The 18,103-nt window shown below is 42.9% G+C and overlaps 1 protein-coding gene across 3 annotated transcripts; it reads left to right on the top strand.

Annotated features, from left to right (window-relative positions):
- The first annotated feature begins 13,874 nt into the window (after window positions 1-13,874).
- On the top strand, window positions 13,875-17,783 carry RAMAC (RNA guanine-7 methyltransferase activating subunit). Of its 3 annotated transcripts, XM_090029586.1 has the most exons (5): window positions 13,875-13,991; window positions 14,209-14,317; window positions 15,023-15,130; window positions 15,494-15,668; window positions 17,252-17,783. In XM_090029586.1, the coding sequence occupies exons 4-5, from the start codon at window positions 15,502-15,504 to the stop codon at window positions 17,436-17,438; spliced, it is 354 nt and encodes a 117-aa protein (XP_089885712.1). In that variant the 5' UTR covers window positions 13,875-13,991; window positions 14,209-14,317; window positions 15,023-15,130; window positions 15,494-15,501; the 3' UTR covers window positions 17,439-17,783. The 3 variants fall into 3 exon arrangements, with proteins under 3 accessions (XP_089885712.1, XP_089885711.1, XP_089885710.1); XM_090029585.1 differs by lacking the exon at window positions 15,023-15,130 and having other exon boundaries at window positions 15,501-15,668; window positions 17,252-17,781; XM_090029584.1 differs by lacking the exon at window positions 15,023-15,130 and having other exon boundaries at window positions 17,252-17,714.
- Window positions 17,784-18,103: the final 320 nt, after the last annotated feature.

Genomic DNA, 18,103 nt, shown 5'->3' with positions numbered 1-18,103 from the left:
CTGTGAAGTAGTTCTTGTGGATGTCTAATCTAAACCTGCTCTCCAACAACTTGTGGCCGTTACTCCTTGTCATGCCAGGGAGCGCTAGGGGAAACAAGGCCTCTCCCAAACCCTTCTGGCCCCCCCAAGTGAGTTTATAAATGGTCACCAGGTCCCCCATCAGCCTTCTCTTGTGAAGGCTGAACAGGTTCAGGTCCCGCAGTCTCTCATTGTAGGGTCTGCCCTGTTGTCCCCAGACCATGCGAGTGGCCCTCCTCTGGACCCTCTCCATGTTCTGCACATCCCTCCTGAAATGGGGCGCACAGAACTGGACACAGTACTCCAGCTGTGGCCTGACCAGTGCCGCATAGAGGGGGAGGATCACCTCCTTGGCCCTACTTGAGATGCACCTGTGGATGCACAACAAGGTCCGGTTAGCCCTGCCAACCATGAGCTCGCATTGTCGGCCCACGTTCATCTTGGAGTCCAAGATCATTATGGACTCAAAGATATCATCATGGAATAGTGATTATAAATTCTAATTATATACTATTTGAGACAATATATTCATGTAACCTATGTAACCGTTTTAGAAAAATTTTATAAATAGGTTACAACAGGCCGTGGACTATATTAGGGGTCCAATCTTATGGGGTTCCCAGAGGCACTTCTATAGATCAGTAAAGATTAAAGAAAACCACTTTACCCAACAAGACTCAGTGCTCAGTCTAGAAGATCCCGTTAAGCATGTCTGTGATCCTTAGTTTCAGTTCTCAAACTGTGGATTTGTATCTCCAAAGATAACATCTTTGTTAACAGTGTATATGGAGATGAGAGAGAACAGACCTGATTACCTGTCCATTAGCCCTATTGTCTTGCTGCAGGTATGTATACAGAGGCAAGCCCTTACCTCTCCCTGAAAGTGCATAGTTTCAAGAAGTTAAAAGAATAGAGGATTGTTGGGGGGAGTAGATCTCCGCAAGGAGGAGGAGTCTGGAGATAAATACAAGGAGAGAGGGGCAGTAGAAACAAAAGAGAAACATTTTGAGCAGATTATTCCAGCAGTATTGAGGGATAAGTTTCTAAGTATAGCCTCTCCATTGATTTGAGATCTAGTGAGAGAATGGTACCATAGCAGGGAAAACCTATCGTGGCAGCAGGCTTGCAAGGCCATAGAAGAGACCTGTTTAGGAATACTTTAATGAAGGTTATATGAAACAACAAGAATGCACTTTCTATATGAAACACTGATTAAATTGAGGCTTCCTGACCAGTGATTTAAATCATGATTTAAATTGATTTGATCCACCCTGAATTGATAGAAAGTATTTAACTGAATACTCAAATAATTCTTTCAATTTTCATGACCCTAAGTTATTCAGAGAGTGATGGTGAACCTCATTTTTTGTCACTTTTGCTCTGCAAGCTTTGAGCAGCCAATCAATTTTTCCAAGGCCATTAGTTTGGTCCCACATACACTAGAGCAGAGGCTCCCAAACTGTGGTAACCCATACTCCTGGGGGTATGCAAGACATCTCGGGGGGGGGGGGTGGTACGTGGGAGATTGTACAATGGCGGATTTAATTTTCATTATAATAATAATTGGCATTTATGGGGTTAAAATATAAAACACATGCTGGTAGGGGTACACCAGCAGCTGGTAAATCTGGAAGGGGGTACACAATAAGAAAAAGTTTGGGAACCTCTGCACTAGAGCACATACTGCTGAAAATGTCCAAAGTTGATGCTCTGGGAATCCTCCAAAAGGGCTCAGTTTCACTGCAAGATAGGGATGAATTATGATTCAGAGTCCACACACAGGCAGGCACAGAGAATAAAAGTCAGGGTCACCATGCAGAATATCTTCCAGTTCACAGTTACACTCTTTCCTCTGGCTGCCTCACAAAGAAAGGAAGACAGTCCTATAAAAGGAGACCCAAACCATCCACCTGGATATCCTGTGCCCCAGCTCTCCCAAGGCTCCCTATCTAGGCTGACCTGTTTCTCCTTGTAGACATTCAAACTCTGTAAACTCCTGAGTGGATTCCTGGCAGGGTTATATGATGCATGTGAAGTGATACGAAAGAACAAGACCCTGGCCAGGATTTTCAGTGTCCTATTTTAAAATCCATGTACAGGCCACCTGCCTGATTCTTGATTTTCAAAACTGCTGACCACCTCCCAGCCCCCATTAAGGTCAATAGGAACACAACTAGGCACTGCACTCAAGAAGAGGACTTCTCCTTCCTATTGTATAAAACATTGGACAATCAAAAGTTTGGGAATATCTGGAAATTTAATATCCACCACGCACAAGAATAATTTTAGGTCCTTACTCTCTAGATCCACACTTTGCATTGTGTTTTGAAAAAGTTTGACTGTTATTTGAAGACAACCTCCCCTACACAGCAGGTCTTTTGGGAAGTAATAAGACATATTTGAGAGGCAGAATAACACTTTATGATTCCAATAAAAAATCTAACCACATAAACATACATTATCTTCAAATACAATTAAAAGACTCGACTTAGACTGCTGCTTGATCTATCTCAGGTAAACCACAACAATTAATTAATAATAGATATGAACCCAATATGTTATATGCTGTCCAGGCAGAATTTGCACTATGTAGATTTCAGTCATCATAAGAATCTGGACAAAAGTAGAAAAGTTGCCCCCTTCTAAATGTAGCACAACAAAATACCCACAACTAAACATGTCAGAAATACTTCCCATCACAAGGAGATGAACATTCATTTTTTAATTCTGGAGGGATTTCTAAATTCTCCACTTAGCCAGCTGCTTCATGGAGTTTATAAACACACTGGCAAAAGATTCTTCAGACAAAGTCTTTGACATTGTGGAACACCAACATAGACTTACAAGCCCCAGACCTCATATGGCCCTTGCTGACTTCCTTGCTCATAAGAACGTAAGTTTCGTACTGGGTCCGACTAACAGTCCATCTAGCCCAGTATCCTGTTCTGTTTAATAGCTCTTAATGTATCTATCAGCTATAAATTTGTTTAGTCCCTTTTTGAACCTGGTTGTACTATTTGCCTCTAATGCCTCCTGTGGTAATGAATTCTACAAGTTAACTACGCACTGCATAAGAGATACTTTCTTGTTAGTTTTAAACCTCACATTGACAAAGCCTGTGTAGAAGCTGTCTCCTTTGATACTTAGCAAAAGTAAAGACCAGGATAAAACTTTTTCCAGCTCTACAAATGACTCATTACTGTCCTATTAAACCCAAATCATGAGAAGAAGGTTAGAAACTAATTTGGCCATAAAATATAATATTCAAGCCCCCCACTTCCAACCTCATTGGCATAATGGTTTTATACTAAGACCTTCTGGCCCCATAGGAATTATTCAACAGGATGAATTGAAAGCTCCTCCTCTTTGGACTGAAGAAACATGGATTAAGGAACTTCTCTGAGCCATACGTAAAATTTCTGTGAAGGACCCAAGGTATCTATCAAAATAAATATTCTCCTCTCCAATATCTTACCCAAGAGGTATCTTATCCCCATCTTTACTGTATAAAATTACAGAGTACCGATCCACATGTTTACTCCACAGAAAACTGATTTTATTCCATAGTGAAATGGAGCAGACACAGGCCACACAGCCATATTCTGGTTTAAGCTACTCCGCCCTGGGGTAAAGGTCTCTCTCCTGTAGTCAGTATATGCTGGTGGATCTTACCCCAGTCCCAGTCATGCCTCTGCTCCCCCAAGTCCATGTCTTCCTGCTAGTTGTTTGCTTTGTGCAAATTGGCTCTCCTGCCACCCAGTGGCCAAATTCTGTAATAGCACCTACTGCAGGCAACCAGCTTGGAAGAGTTGTGTCAATGTTGGCACCTCAGCTGAATGAATTTACTGTGGAGTAAAATCCGAGATCAGTTACTTAACTTGTTCATGCACCAACATTTTTATAAACATAATCTGTTTTTCTGCCCCAAGAACAGACTTATCATTATCCAGATCAACATTAAGGTGGCCGCCTTTTGCTGTGTTCTTTTGGCTCGTATGTCTTCACAAATATATTCCGTGACTTTTCTTTTCCCAGTTTGTACGGAAGAAGCTGATTTAAAGTCTCAGTTGTTTTACTACGGGTCCTAAATGGCATACGACAGAAGCAGTAAGCAGGGGATATGTATGTATTCAAAGTCTGTCAGAATTAATGCCTCTATTTGCCAGATATATTTTCTTCTAAAATAAAGCACATGTACTTAGTCTAAGAGAACACTTGCTAGCTACAGAATGGTCAGGATGCAGCTTTCTATGAACATTGAAAGCCAAATTCTCTGTTGGTGCAACACCACTGAAATAGAGTCAAACCACCACAAAATATAGCCTGTAGGATATAATCCTACACCATTACCTTCAATGAGAGAAGAGCCTCAACTGTGACAAATCATTGTGAAGGGGGTGCAAAACCACATATCTTAGCCAAATCAGTATCAGTAGGTGCGTTAGGAAAGCTCCATGCAAAAACCTTTGATTTCCTTAAAAATGGTACCCAGTGATATGACAAACAGTTATACTTGAGGGAGCAAATCCTCCAGCATGCTATTTGGTGGCAGGTTAAAGATACATTCATCCCGCAGAAGCCACAGATATTATATTAACATCATAACACTTTGCCCTTCTATACCTCTTTTCACACGAATATCTGCAAATACTTTAACTACAGACGGGCAAATTCTGATTTTAGTGATGACAACAAAAAAAAATCCACTGGCTTCAACCGGATCAGGATTGAGCCATAATTAATTAAAACTTGCACCATTCCCCTGAGTTAGATAAGGGATATATAGAGATCACCTGACACATCACTACCACATAACTATCCCTGGAAAATATCAACTGTTCCAAATCACACAGGAACACAAAACAGCAGTTTAGAACATGGCGTGAAGGCAAATACTTTATCCAGTTGAAAGAGAGGAAATGCTGATAGCCGGAGCGAAACGACCCAAAATAGAATTTGGCCAGCACCCTGGAATTAACAGACCTGTTTTCTTCAAAAGGTGTTGTGAGATCTTTAATGCCCATAAATGGCCAGAACTATGTTCTATTGTGTCAAATCAGAAAGATAACACTAACAACAGTAGGGCAACCCATCACACCACCCTAGAGCAATTTCACTGTTGAATCACCAGTACTACTTTTAGCAGCACCTACACCATATCTGCAGGATTGCTAAGGGTACCCACCCATAAATAAGCACAGGGGACACAGGATGCATGTACTCTAAGAAGTCTCTTTCCAAGCCAGAGGGGTAGAATGAAATATTGGTACTGCTGAAATCAACATCAAAAATCCCACTGACATCAGAGGCCAAGATTTTAGTGCCTATGCATAGCTACCTGTGGGATTCTGGCAGTAAGCTTTCTTAAGAATTATGAGATTTTTGACTCTTGATATAACTGAAATCCTTAATGACAATTTGTCATTAGTGCATAATATTCTTCTAATTTAATTAGACTCCTGACTTGTTTTTCAGGTTGACAGTCTTGTTTTTGCAATCTGCTTAGATGCTAGTGTTCTGAGATTATGATTTGCTTTCTAATATATATGTTTACTCAGGAAGTTTATGCTACTCCCAAAGCAACATTTAAAGTGAGCATTCATGAAGTTAAAAATCCATGTGTTACTTCCAGGATGAGCAACTCTAACATGATCTAAAGCACCAATTACCATCAAAGCATCACCTGGAATATACTTTTTGTGTGCATGCATGTGTGGGAGTATACACTTTTGTCTGCTTGTTGAGGTTAGGTTCTTCTGGACTGTGCTGCTTGCATGCCAAGGTAATTTTATTAAACACAGTACAAAACACCAATGTTCTACTTAGTAGAAGTGGTGGTGATCTACAGGCCATATTTACTTTCAGTGACAGGAGCAGCAGTGCCCAGCTATTTCTATTATCACAGTGCCTTGGAGACCAGGTCATAGATCAGGACTTGATTGTGCTGGTCAGTGTGTACAAACAGAATGACAGTGCCTGTCCCAAAGAGTTTACAATCCAAGTGCGAGAAAAGGGACAATGGGTGGTTAGAAGCAGACAGGGGAGCACCCAGAAACAATGAAAAATGCTGGTCAGCAAGATGGACAGAGGAGTCAGTCCTGCAAATCAGCTGGTAGGTTTGTATAGAGCTTAGTATGGCCCGCTTTCACTCCAGATCAGTGCTTCTGGGGACTATAATTATACAAACATAGTATTTTATCAAAATGGAGTTACTTCAGGGTCAGAAGAAGCTCAAGTCTCTTATGTGGGGACCAGAGAAGAACACATTGTGTGGTCAGCTTCAACCCTCCCACTTACTACCCTTTATAAAAAGTTAAAGCAACTTCAGTGCTTGGTAATAAAGGCAGCTGGAGAAGGCCAAATTTTCTCTTTAATGGAGGGAGTTTGACTTAAGCAAACCTAGAATCCAATTCCGCTTCCATTTAAGGACCAAAGCAACAAAGGTCTTATTGTCTTCAGTGGAACTTAAGCACATGCTTATGTATCTGGCAGTCAGTCCTTTTACTGGAGTAGATCTTGGTGTTTAGCTGCCTGTGCAGTTGGCTGCTGCACCATTTTTCAAACATTAGCCTTGCAATACAATATTCAAAAACTATCTGGGTCCTCAGATTAGCATTCTGGTACATGAACAAATGTATTTGTGCAACAAAGTGAAAATCTGAGGTAAAATGGAGTATTTTGATGTTCTAATTATGAGCTGAAAAATCAGGCCGTCTGAAGAAATAGATAGCTGTCCAGCAGACACATGCATAATATCTCTAAACTAGAACAGCACGTATTTACTAAAAATCCATTTTGCTGGAGGAAATGTGGATGAAGCCAACACAAAAAATGGAACAGGAATAACTCTTCGGGGTATATTAAACACCAAAGTAAGAATCAAGACTTTTACTTTTACTTTGAAATTAAGGGAGTTCTGATGAAATGATATCCACATGGCAGCTAGTCTTCCATCACCCCAGAAATAGTACATCTCAGCAGAGGACTGGTATGCAGCTCTTCAGGTGTTATTCCTAGCCTTGTTTCTGATAGAGCTGAGCAACTCACTCAACTTGTCTGTGTTTGATTCTGTTGTCAGGCTTAATAGATAAATTCATCTTGGTAAAGTCCTGTAACTTTCAGATGAAAACAATTATATCAAGGTGAAGTATCATAATAATAATTCCTTGCTATTATCTGAATCCCCATAATCTAAGGATTCAGGATCCACATTTCTGACTTAGGCACATGAAAAATCCTGTCACGGTGCAATAGGGAATTACTCTAACTATCCACTTTGTACTCAGAGTGATGCTTCTGGTTCTGTTCTCCCAAAAATGTCAACATTTCCATATTGCTACAGAGCTGACAGGTAAGTATACTGGATATCAATAGTAGCATCAGTTCAAAGAGAACCAGAAATTGGGTCTGAACAAAATCTGAACCCAGACACTTCTGCAAATGCCTTACCCCTATAACAGGCTAAATCAATAATGGCAATAACCTAGTAAACACACACACACTCTGGATTTCCTGGCATCTCATCTGAAACTGGATTGGGGTTTTGGAGCCTGAGCAAATCTCTGATGAATAGACACATCTGCTATGTTGACATTCTGCTATCTCATCTCCTAACTTTCACACAGTTTTGTATAATACTTTAGTATTATTCCTCCCACTTAATTTGTTCTGTCTACTGCTACTTTACAGGCCCTCCACGGAAAGCATGCACAGTATGCACCAGATGTGCTTTGGTAAGTACTGCTGCTTATACTTCAGGCACAGCATGCATGTCTCCCTAAGATGCACTGGATCTAATCCATCTCCCTTTCAAATGAGCAACATAAGGAGCAGCAAAAACAGGGACTATATTGGAATTGCATTCCACCTATAAAAGAGCCCTCTGTCTTGCCCTCTTATTCACAGTTTCTCTGAGTAATGAGGAGGAAATAATTTAACATTTGGAAAAGCCTCAGTGGGACTAATTCATCTAGAGCACAACTCCACCAAAGTCAATGGTGTTACACAAGGGATGAAACTGGCACTGGAATATTAAAAAGAAAAAGACAGTATTTACACAGCGCAGCAGGATGTCTTGGAAAGAAAAAAGTAATAAAAATGAATCATTCTTAAAGAACTAGAGGAATACTGCTGCTTAGTCAATTTAAAAGGTGAAAATTAAGGCAGGCAGCAAGACTTTGATGATATTTATAAAGAAAAAATCCTGACAGCAGGATAAGGCCAACCCTGCAACGAGCCCAGAAACAGGAAGTAAAGATGCTAGAAATACAATTTCACAGGGCAAATTTTTTGAAAAGGCCACTCTCAAAAGTGAGATTGGAGAATCTGATGGCACTTATGCTGTCCTGCTATCCACTTAAGTGAGGAGTAATATCAGGCCCATTAAGCCTTAGCAGCTACTTTATAACAAAGCCTGCCATCAGAAATTGCTTGCATGTACTTGTCCCCCATCCTCGCAACATAAAAGCAATGCTATTTTTTACAGGCCGTTAACATTTAAAGGTCATTGTTCCAGCAAGGAAGTATTTCTTGTGTTAAGTTTAGGAGAGTCAGTGGGCATTATGCATTCTGTTCTTCTGTGGGCTCCACTTTACAATATCACTTGGAGGTGTAGGAAAGATATTCTTAAGCATGTTGGTTCTGTACTGCAATGGCAATTGCAATGGCAAAGGCAGAGCAGCTCTCTGACAGAATTACTGTGCAGGCTTAGATTCATTTGTCAGTAGCATCTGTTCTGTCTCTGCTTTCCTTGTTATTTAAGTGAGAATCATCCAGGCAATGATCCTCTCAAGCCCTGGGAATAAAACTCAGGAATGAGAGATCTCCTGGGTACCAAAGCCTCTCTTACCAAATCTTTTGTGGTATTTGGCTACAGAATATCCTTACAAGTATGATCTTTTAGGAGGAGTGTCTGGCACGCCACAACACTTTTAAAAAATTCTTTGTGTGCTGACATGCCCTCTGGTTGTCTGGTGACTTCTCTTACATGCTCAAACCACTACCTCGCTTAACACATCATTAGCCAGCAGGGTACTGCTCACACCACTTTTGTGCATCTCAGGCCTGAGTGCAAGGTTTTGCTTCCTTTAACACTGTACTTTTTCCCATAATAAATTAATCGAAGCACTTGCTGCTGATTGTTAAGAGACAGGCTTTCAAATACAATGCAGTAGAGAAAATAAAGAAACTGAAAGAACTGTAGGCAAGAATAATTCTTAGTTGTGATATAATACAGTAAATTTACAATAAATAGGTATTAAACACAAGAAGAATGGTTTCCTCTTTTTCTAGTATCAGCACGATCCATGGCACTCTCCTTGGAGGAATCTCTGTTTACCCACATACAAGTCTATTCTCCTTTGATCAGAAAGGACGTAATTACAAGGATTTTGGTTCTTTAGTTGATTTTTCACAGTACATATTAGCATTCGATTAAAAGGATTTTCCCTTGTTTGAAGTTACAGAAACACACAAAAATTGTGGTATGCTTTGTCTTGGTACAAAAATATAGGCTGACCTTTCATTCAATTCCAGTGTTTGCAATAGTAATTTATCCTAAATAAGAAGCTGAGACACCAAAATGTAAGAGCCTGGCATAAAATTATGAGATGTGTTAATAAACAGTATGTTTTTAAAGTTTTTTTAATTGCTCTTGGTTTGAGAGACATAATGGTAAATTCCAGTTGAATCAAGATTTTCTTGACAACCATGGAAGTTAGAAACTTAATGTCTTCTAAATGAAAGCTGAAAGTCATTAACCTCCATGATTTTAAAAGATGAGGCTTTAACAGAAGCATCAAGCATCAGGAGATGAGTGTAAAAAATAACAAAAAGTTAACACTAATGCATCCTATGGATATTTTCCCATTGCTTCTGAGTAAACTAGATTATTAATTTATAGTATGTGTTTTGGGCATTTGACACCTGAAAATTCTCTTTAATTACACACAGGCCAAAGTAAATAGTTTCATTTTAAACTAAGAAGAGATTAAAATGTCTAAAATGATTACTGTTTGAAACACTAAAATTCAAAACAAACAAGGAACAATGCCTGGGGGGGGGTATGTCCTAGGGTAGTACTTTTCAGAATTACTGAGAAGTGGCATTGATTGTAGGAAGAGCTGGTGTTGGTTGCTTAGAGACTACTACAATGAGGAGGAAGGCAGCAGAAATGGAAGGATGAGTGCCGAGGCCCTTATTTTGAAAACATCCAGGGCTACATTTTCAAGTATTCAGGTATTTTTTGATTCAGATAAATCCTGAGTTCAGCACCTGTCTGTTTTTGCAAATCCTTAGGTGCCTAAATATCTGGCCACTTGATCTTATCTATGTATAGCTGGACCATTGCTACCATGTCATCTATCAGGGGGCTATCCACAAGACCACCTTTTCTCCCCTCCCCTCCTTTATATTTCTGCCCTTTGTCTCCCTGATTTCCAACTATTTCCTTTTTCATTGTTAGTCTCATTTTTTACCTTGTATTATTACCACTGTAGTATTTCCCTTTGGCCTTGCTTTCTTCCCCCTCCCTTACCTGCTTCACCTTTTGTCTAATTTCTACCTATTTACGTTTTCACTGACATCCTTCCACACGTTTAGCTTCTCTCTTTCCTTGGAGTCTCAAACCAGCAGAGACTCCTTATGCCTGAACAAGGGTAAATGCGCCCAAAAGCTTGCCAAGCGCTTTTTTCCAACTACTCCGGTCTAATAAAAGATATCACATCTACTCAAAGTACCTTGCCTGCCTATATCCACAAGACCAGCACCTGACTGACCCTTTCAAGCCTAGGACCTGCCTCATACTACTGCATAAGAAACCAATTCAACCACTGAAGTCCAAGGTTTATACTATACAAGGTTTTAAAACAGCAGTGCTCTCCTAACCTAACTTCCATGTATTTGCTCTCTCGTGTTATATACCCTGACATAACTTCAACTTGGGTATTTATATTCTGTATGCAGTTTTAAATTAACCCCAGTAAGTCTGATTTTGTGGTATTCTTTCCTTTACTGGTGTTCTGCTATTGCCCTATTTTATCTAAAAAGACGCCACACTTCAGAGGTAGGTCAAAACCAAGGTTTCAGTATAGGTCTCTTACCTTGTGCCACCCTGTTGGCCCTTGCAAGATGCAACCATGCCTTTCACACAGGTTGATCCCTGTGGTCATACACAGGGTTTGAATTATGGGGGGAGGAGGGGGCCTGAGCCCCCACATAAGAGACAAGAGCTCTCCCATGAAAGAATTCCTGTGAGCTGGTCAGGACCCCCTCCCCCTGCCCCGCCAACAGCCCGGAGCCCATTTGCCACTGTGCACAGCCCCCGGCCCACCCCACACCTTTCTAAGCATCCCAGGCAGTGGTGGCGGCTCCTTCTAGCTGCCACCGCTGCTGGCCCCAGCCCTGTATTACTGGCAGGGAACCATGCACACAGTCCTGACCCTGGTCAATTTTTTTTTGCAGACCTGCCCTCCTGCAAGAGTTGAAGTGTAATACAAACCCTGCTTATACACAGTCCCAAAAAATCTGAGAGGTTTCTGAACAAACGCAAGGATCCAACTACACAAGTTTCTTGTGCGACTGAAACCACATGTCCTGATCTAGGAACTAAACTTGTGGTTAAGTGTTTTGCTGATTTGAGGTCATAGCTTGTAACAAAATATTTAACATGAAAATGAGTCACTATCTTTTAATGAAAACCCTCAGTTATCCACTAAGCAACAGCTTAGAGTCAGTAAGAAGTAAAGGGCCCCTCTTTTGCTAAAGGTCACGTCTTGATTTTTGTGCATGAAATCTCCTGCTGCCATTCCTGTAACTATGGTATCCACTAGTTAAAAGGTATCCAGGGAAGTCATAGTATTTCCTGTCCATTTCAAAGGGCACCACCCAAGTAGGGACTGCAAGATGAAATAGATTACTTTTCAGACTCAAATAACAATCTGAGTCTGAAATGACAGTTTAGAATTGGGGACTCCAGTCCAAGAGGAGCCTGGCATTAGGTTATTTGGACTGAGGTCATTCTTTTTACTTTAGTCTGATAGCTTTGGAAGAGAAGCAGTCAGTATCATGGTGGCTGAGGGATCTTTTTTTTGTAAGTACTGTATGCAATTACGAGCCTTTGTGTTTTGCTACTCTGAGCAATAAACCACACCTGAGTCTAAGAAGTTGTAAAAATAAATAAATAAATAAATAATGGTTTTCTTTCTAACAGGGTCTTAGGGACAAATTAGTTTCTTATATAAAAAAAGAGAGAGTGCAAAGAAAAAGGAAAAAACAAGAAACGTCATCTAAGAATTGTGAAAAATAGTAAGCAATGATTTAAAGGTGCACTGACACATCAGTCCCATATCGTATCAGCACTGATATAAGGAAAATTGACATTATTGGTAATTGGCTTTTTTTGCCTGATGTGGCCAATAAAGTCGCCAATACATGTTGTGTGCATGTGGGCAGCTGCAGCGCAGCACACAGATAGCCAGAACAACCTGGCAGTGTGGAGAGTAGTGTCTGTGTGGAGGAAGGGGAGGCATGGGAGAAGGAAGGGGGGTGGGGACAGGGGGCAGATTGAGGCCCCTGCAGTGAGGGAGTGGGGCTGGGCTGGGGCAGAGGCAAGTGCTTCCCAGCCGGGGTGGGACGAAGCACAGGACGGAGCTGCAAGTGGCTCATCTTGAGGGCACAGGGAGTGGCTCCTACCACTATATACACCATGGAAGAGCATAGAGGGGCATGTGCCCCCACATCTGTGCACAAGCCGAGGGCAGGCTAGGGCTGGGGATGCGCCGAGCAATTCCCGGTGGTGGGGGGGTTGGGTCGGGGCTGGCTCAGGGCAGGCAGCGGCAATGCTGGGAGGAGGGTGTTATGGGGGGGTGGCTATAGCCACCCCAAAATTCACCATAGCCACCCTCTGAGCACTGCTGCCACCTGCCCTGAGTGGAGCACAGCCCAGCCCAGGCTCCCTGCTGGGAAGAGCCTGGTGCCAGCCCCAGCCTGCAGCAGCAGCCTGCCCTCGCCCCACACACAGATCTGGAGGCACGCACCCCACATGCTCTCCCGTGGTGTGCAAAGCATTGGGAGCCCCCCCTTTCTCCCCCTGAAGAACCACAGGTCTATCTCTGCCCTGCCCCAGCCCAGCCCCTCCCTCACTGTGGGGGCCTTGATCTGTCCCCCCCTCCCACCCCACCCCACCCCACCCTCCTTCCCTCCCCCCACAACAGACTTACAACACTGCTGTCCAAGCTGCTAGGCCACATATCAACAATCGGATCAAGAAAATCTCTATCAGCACACCCCTACAATGAATCTGAATTATTGCAAAATCAGAAGAAATGGACCAGGTCTCTCTTAGACGTTTCAATGCAATCTCTCCTTGAGAAGCTAGAAGTAAAGTCAGTCCCCGACACTCCAAACCCACCGGCGCAGGGAGCGGTGATTATTTTGGCAGTGACCTACTGCTGTACAACCAACTTAGGGCAGTTCAGTTCAGACCTATGTGATGAAGCGAACTCGGGTTCACAAAAGCTTGTGCTCTCTCTCCCCGTCTTGTCTCTACCCTGCCTTCACACTCGCACAGCTGGCTGCCGCTCTCCCCTCAGGTCAGCAGGTCACTCCTGTCGGGCCGAAGTGAGGAGCCGGGAGCCGCGCTCCGACGCCCGGAGCTGTTCGTGCCCGCAACACCTTTCTGAGCACACGCCGGGAGTGACAGGAAAGCCGAGGGGATTCACTCCGGGGGCCGGCGGAGCCGCAGAGGACAGGCGGCGAGTGGGACCCGCGCACGGGGCGGTGGAGCCGCAGGCTCCCTTGGGCCACCCAAGTTTCAAACCAAATACGCCGCCGCCGCCGTCGCCACCACCAGCAGCAGCAGCGCCTCCCTGTGCGCAGGCGCGCGGGCCCGGCCGCGGCGGAAGGGGCGGGGGGTGGAGACGGAAAGGGTAGGGCGGCGGCGGTAGCAGCAGCAGGAGCAGCAGCAGCAGCTGCCGGTAAGGCGGTGCTTTTCGGGCCGTGATAGGGGTGGGGGTGACCCTGGAGCTAAGGTCCCCAGGGCTTCCCTCGCCGGCAGGACTAAAGCGGCTACCCCCAGGGCATAGGGGGGGCGATCCCTCCGCGTCAGGGGTCCTGTTGCACGTGCAGATCGCAGCTGGTCTCCACAGTAATTGGTGTCTGGGCATCAAACCACGGCTTCTCTTTTCTTTACAGCATCGTGTGAGACTGAGGCCCCGGCTTCCCCTTACGCGTGAGGCGCGATCAGCCAGGTAGCCTCGCCTTCAGTTGTGACCCCCGGCGACGCGTCGGACCACCGAGCAGGGTGAGCAGACGGGCACTGAGCTACAGCGGTGCTCCAGAAAAACGTGCGGGAAGTTGGTCACGCCACTAGTTGAGGGTGAGGCCGAGCACTCCCTCGTCAGCTGCGGGGCTCATGGCTGCAGGGGTGCACACTGTGAGCTGTGGGGTGCACAGCCAGGAGAAGGCATCTCTGGCTGCGGGGAGAAAGCTGCTGCTGTGGTGAGCTTTGGGAGGTGCAGGGCTTGTCGCAGGGTAGCAGGGAGAAAACTGCCCCTCTGGGCGCTCTGCTGAGCCCTGTGGGAGTTGGTGTAGGGGGACTGTCAGGGTGGTGATCTCGGGCTCCCCTGTACTGACAATGAGGCATGATGGGATCTAATATATGATGCCACAGTCGCCCTTCTGCCATGCGTGTGTGGCATGGCCAGAGGTGCGGCTGTGTGAATCGCGCATTGGATCCCATGGCACCTTTACCTGCGTATGTTGAGGGGCCCTGACTTTGCATGTGTGGCTAGCCTGAATTTATTGTGCGATTCACTAGTTAGTTGTGTAATATGTGAAACATGATGTAAACCCAAAGGTACTTTCAAAACCTGCAGTGAGAATTCTGATGTTGAAAAGCCCCTGGGAGCTTTCTAAGGTTTACTGGGGGGCACTGGATGTCCTAAGGCTGCCAGTTTCTGCCTGGTGAAGGAGAATTAACATATATGATGTTCACCCCCTTTGGCAGGAGTTAGTTAAGAGGGACACATCCTGCTCCCTGGACCAGTTGCCTTTAGCTTTCCTGAACTGGGATGGGGAGCTGTATCAGATGAGGAAAGCCGGCCATGGAGGGCAGGTATGTAGTCCCTCTTGCTGGAGAGTACCTGGAACATGAAGATCCAAAGTGTTTCTGCTGAGCCTTGGCAGATGTGTGGTGGCCCTACTAAGGTTTGCCTTAATAAGCTAATGATGGGTGACTAAGGAGCAAGAAGGTGATGGTTTCTCCTGTTTGTTGGAACTATCTCTAGAAAACTTCCATTGTATTGGTAATGTCGGTAACGCCAAAGTAGGTATTGAGAACTGTAAATATAGTGGTTAGTGCACTACATAACAACTAAATTACCTTTAATATGTTGCAGTGTTTTCACTGATTTTAGTAGCAAAAAGAAGTCCTTTGTTATGTATTTTTAAGGTGTATCCATTTTTTTCCTGTCTTGAGATATCAGGATGACCTCTTCACTTGATGTTCCTCCAAATTATGACGAGATGTTTGCTCATCGATTCACAGCAGATGATAAGGAGTATCAAGAGTACTTGAAACGTCCTGCAGATCCACCTCCTATAATAGAAGAATGGAGAACTAGATATGGTGGCAACCAGAGAAACAGAGATCGGTACTGATTTAAAGGAATCTTTGCCAGCTTCATAGTGATAGCCATTTTACAGTTATATCAACCTTAGGGTAAAGGGAAGCAGTACATTTTCTGCTGCCCTTTGTTAACCGGTGGGTTTCCTAATTAAACAAATGTACCTCTCTCCAAATTAAAAGGTAGTGGGACTCCACTGAACTGATCCTGACAGTAGTTTTGCATTTCATATATGAGTATGAAACGCATTGTTTACTGGCAGGCAAGAAGCTGGAACCACTAAACTGATTGCCCTTGGGGCCAGTTGTTGCCTGGCCGTGAACTGATTTATCCAGGGGGAGAGAAGAGTTTGTCTGCAAAACCAAACAGCATGTCTTCTGCAGCATTAATAATTGACAGAAGACTGACAGTGTCAAGCAACAGAATAACAACATGCTTATTTTGTTAGTTGTCCAAAAAATTGTTGTTTTCAGCCCAGATAACATCTGACATACTGTGACTAGGCTAGTCTGCATTGCTTTTGTCTGTTTGTAGGGACTGTAGAATACATCATATCCCTCTAGCAAGTATACTGAAAGATCGTATTATATGCCTACCAAAAATAGTTTGAATTATGCTTTTTCTGTAGGCTATTTGCTGCTTTTAAAAATCGGTAGTGGATTTTTTCGGGAACCATAGATAAAGGGCAGTTACTACTTTTAAGAGTTAAGCAGTGTTTTTGTACCACCTGCACCACATTTATTGCTTGAATCCTGACCCTACAAATATTTGCATAGGCCAACCAGACTTTGTGTGCATTAAGTTAAGCAGGTATATAAGTACTTGTACAATAAGGGTTAATTTCATAGTAATAATCCTCATCTTACAAGTTTTTGCAACAGAAAAGGGGGTTGTTTAAGAAACTTTGTAAAAGCTTGGTTTTTATGAATGAACATATTCTGCTCATTTACACTACAATCAGAATATGTAATTGCAGCATGTGTAGACAGGCTTGTGTTTGCTGCAGTCTGCAGTGATGTGGAAATACTAAACTATCTGTGATATTGAAGGTAGTTTAGCTGTGGCAGGTTGGAGGTTAATATGTGCTGCATGGAGCTTCATGCTGCTGTGCTAGATAGCTTTTAGTGTCCATTGTTGTTTGTTTATCCATACACCAAGCTGTGGTTTACTCATGGTTAAAATAAACACATTAATTTATAGTAATTCCATATTTTTAAACATAACTGCTGTTGATATCCAAGCTACTATTAGCTGATGCCATACTTACTTGCTCAGACATGGCTATACCTGATGATTGCTTTATAGTTGCAGAGAATGTTTATCCTAAATTTTAGCAATTCATTTTGAAAGGTGTGTGCAAGGTGGCTGAAGCTTTTTTCACTCCATCAGTTCATGAGTAGTAGTAAATAGCTAAAAAAATTATCTTGGGTTCCAGGATAGCTATTAATAATAATTGGCAGTAATAAAAAAAATGGTATTTGAATATGTAAATAGCTGGGTGCCATATTTTAGGAGTGCACTAAAATGTTTGTGAAAAGAGTTGGTGAACATTCATCTTTTAAAATCTCAGGGCTTGTGTTAAAGTTCATGCAAATTTGTTTTTATTCTAGGTTTCAAGATGGCAGACAGTTTAGAGGAGACAGGTATAACTGGCAAGGTGACAACAGATATAATCAGAGGCAAGAAAGAAGCTGGGGTAATAACTACCAACAATACAGACAAGAAGACTCGTTCTCCCCACAATATGGGCAGTACGGCAAAAACTCCTACAATAAGAGGCCCCGTTATGGCTACTAGTAATGCAGTACTTCGTAGTTAAGCATCCTGTTAACCTGTATAACTATATCTTGAATGAGATATGATGCTTTATTTTGTGTTTCTGTCTTTTTACGGAAGCTAGCTTAAAATAATGGGTATTTGTTTATAAGGCCTGCTAATGACACGCTATAGTGCAAATTATAACTGGCATCCTCTGTTTTGGATAATAAAATTCATTTAAAAAAAAAGTAGTATTCAATTTCTGTCTGGGACTTTGGTCTAGGTAAATATTAGTACACTCTTACTCTCACTCCGTCTCTGGCCCTGACATCGTCTATGTATTACTTCTTTGAAAAAAAATTTCAGGTGAAAAAAGATGCACTTGATCTCTGAAGGCATATAAGCAGTGACTTAATAATAATAGTCATGGTGCTGTTTCTGAACCCAATGGGTAGTATTCTTCCGCTAAGGGGCACAAAATTAAGTAATTGATAGTGAAATAAAATACGTAATGTTGGCTGGATGTCCTGGGGCAGGGAGCTCTCTCAGTACTGAGAGAGCTTATGCGGCTGGAATTCAGGGAAGCTCAAGGAAGACAACTATATTTGCAGACTTGTACAGGTTTGTGCATTGCCACCATCAGTTCACTGGGCTAAAAATAAGACAGAGTAAGAATTTTAGGATGAGAAAATAGACCACATGTA

Source organism: Crocodylus siamensis, chromosome 15, assembly GCF_052110815.1.
Source record: "Crocodylus siamensis isolate JL-2025a chromosome 15, ASM5211081v1, whole genome shotgun sequence".
NCBI lineage: Eukaryota > Metazoa > Chordata > Crocodylia > Crocodylidae > Crocodylus > Crocodylus siamensis.
This window is presented reverse-complemented; position numbering and strand designations above follow the sequence as displayed.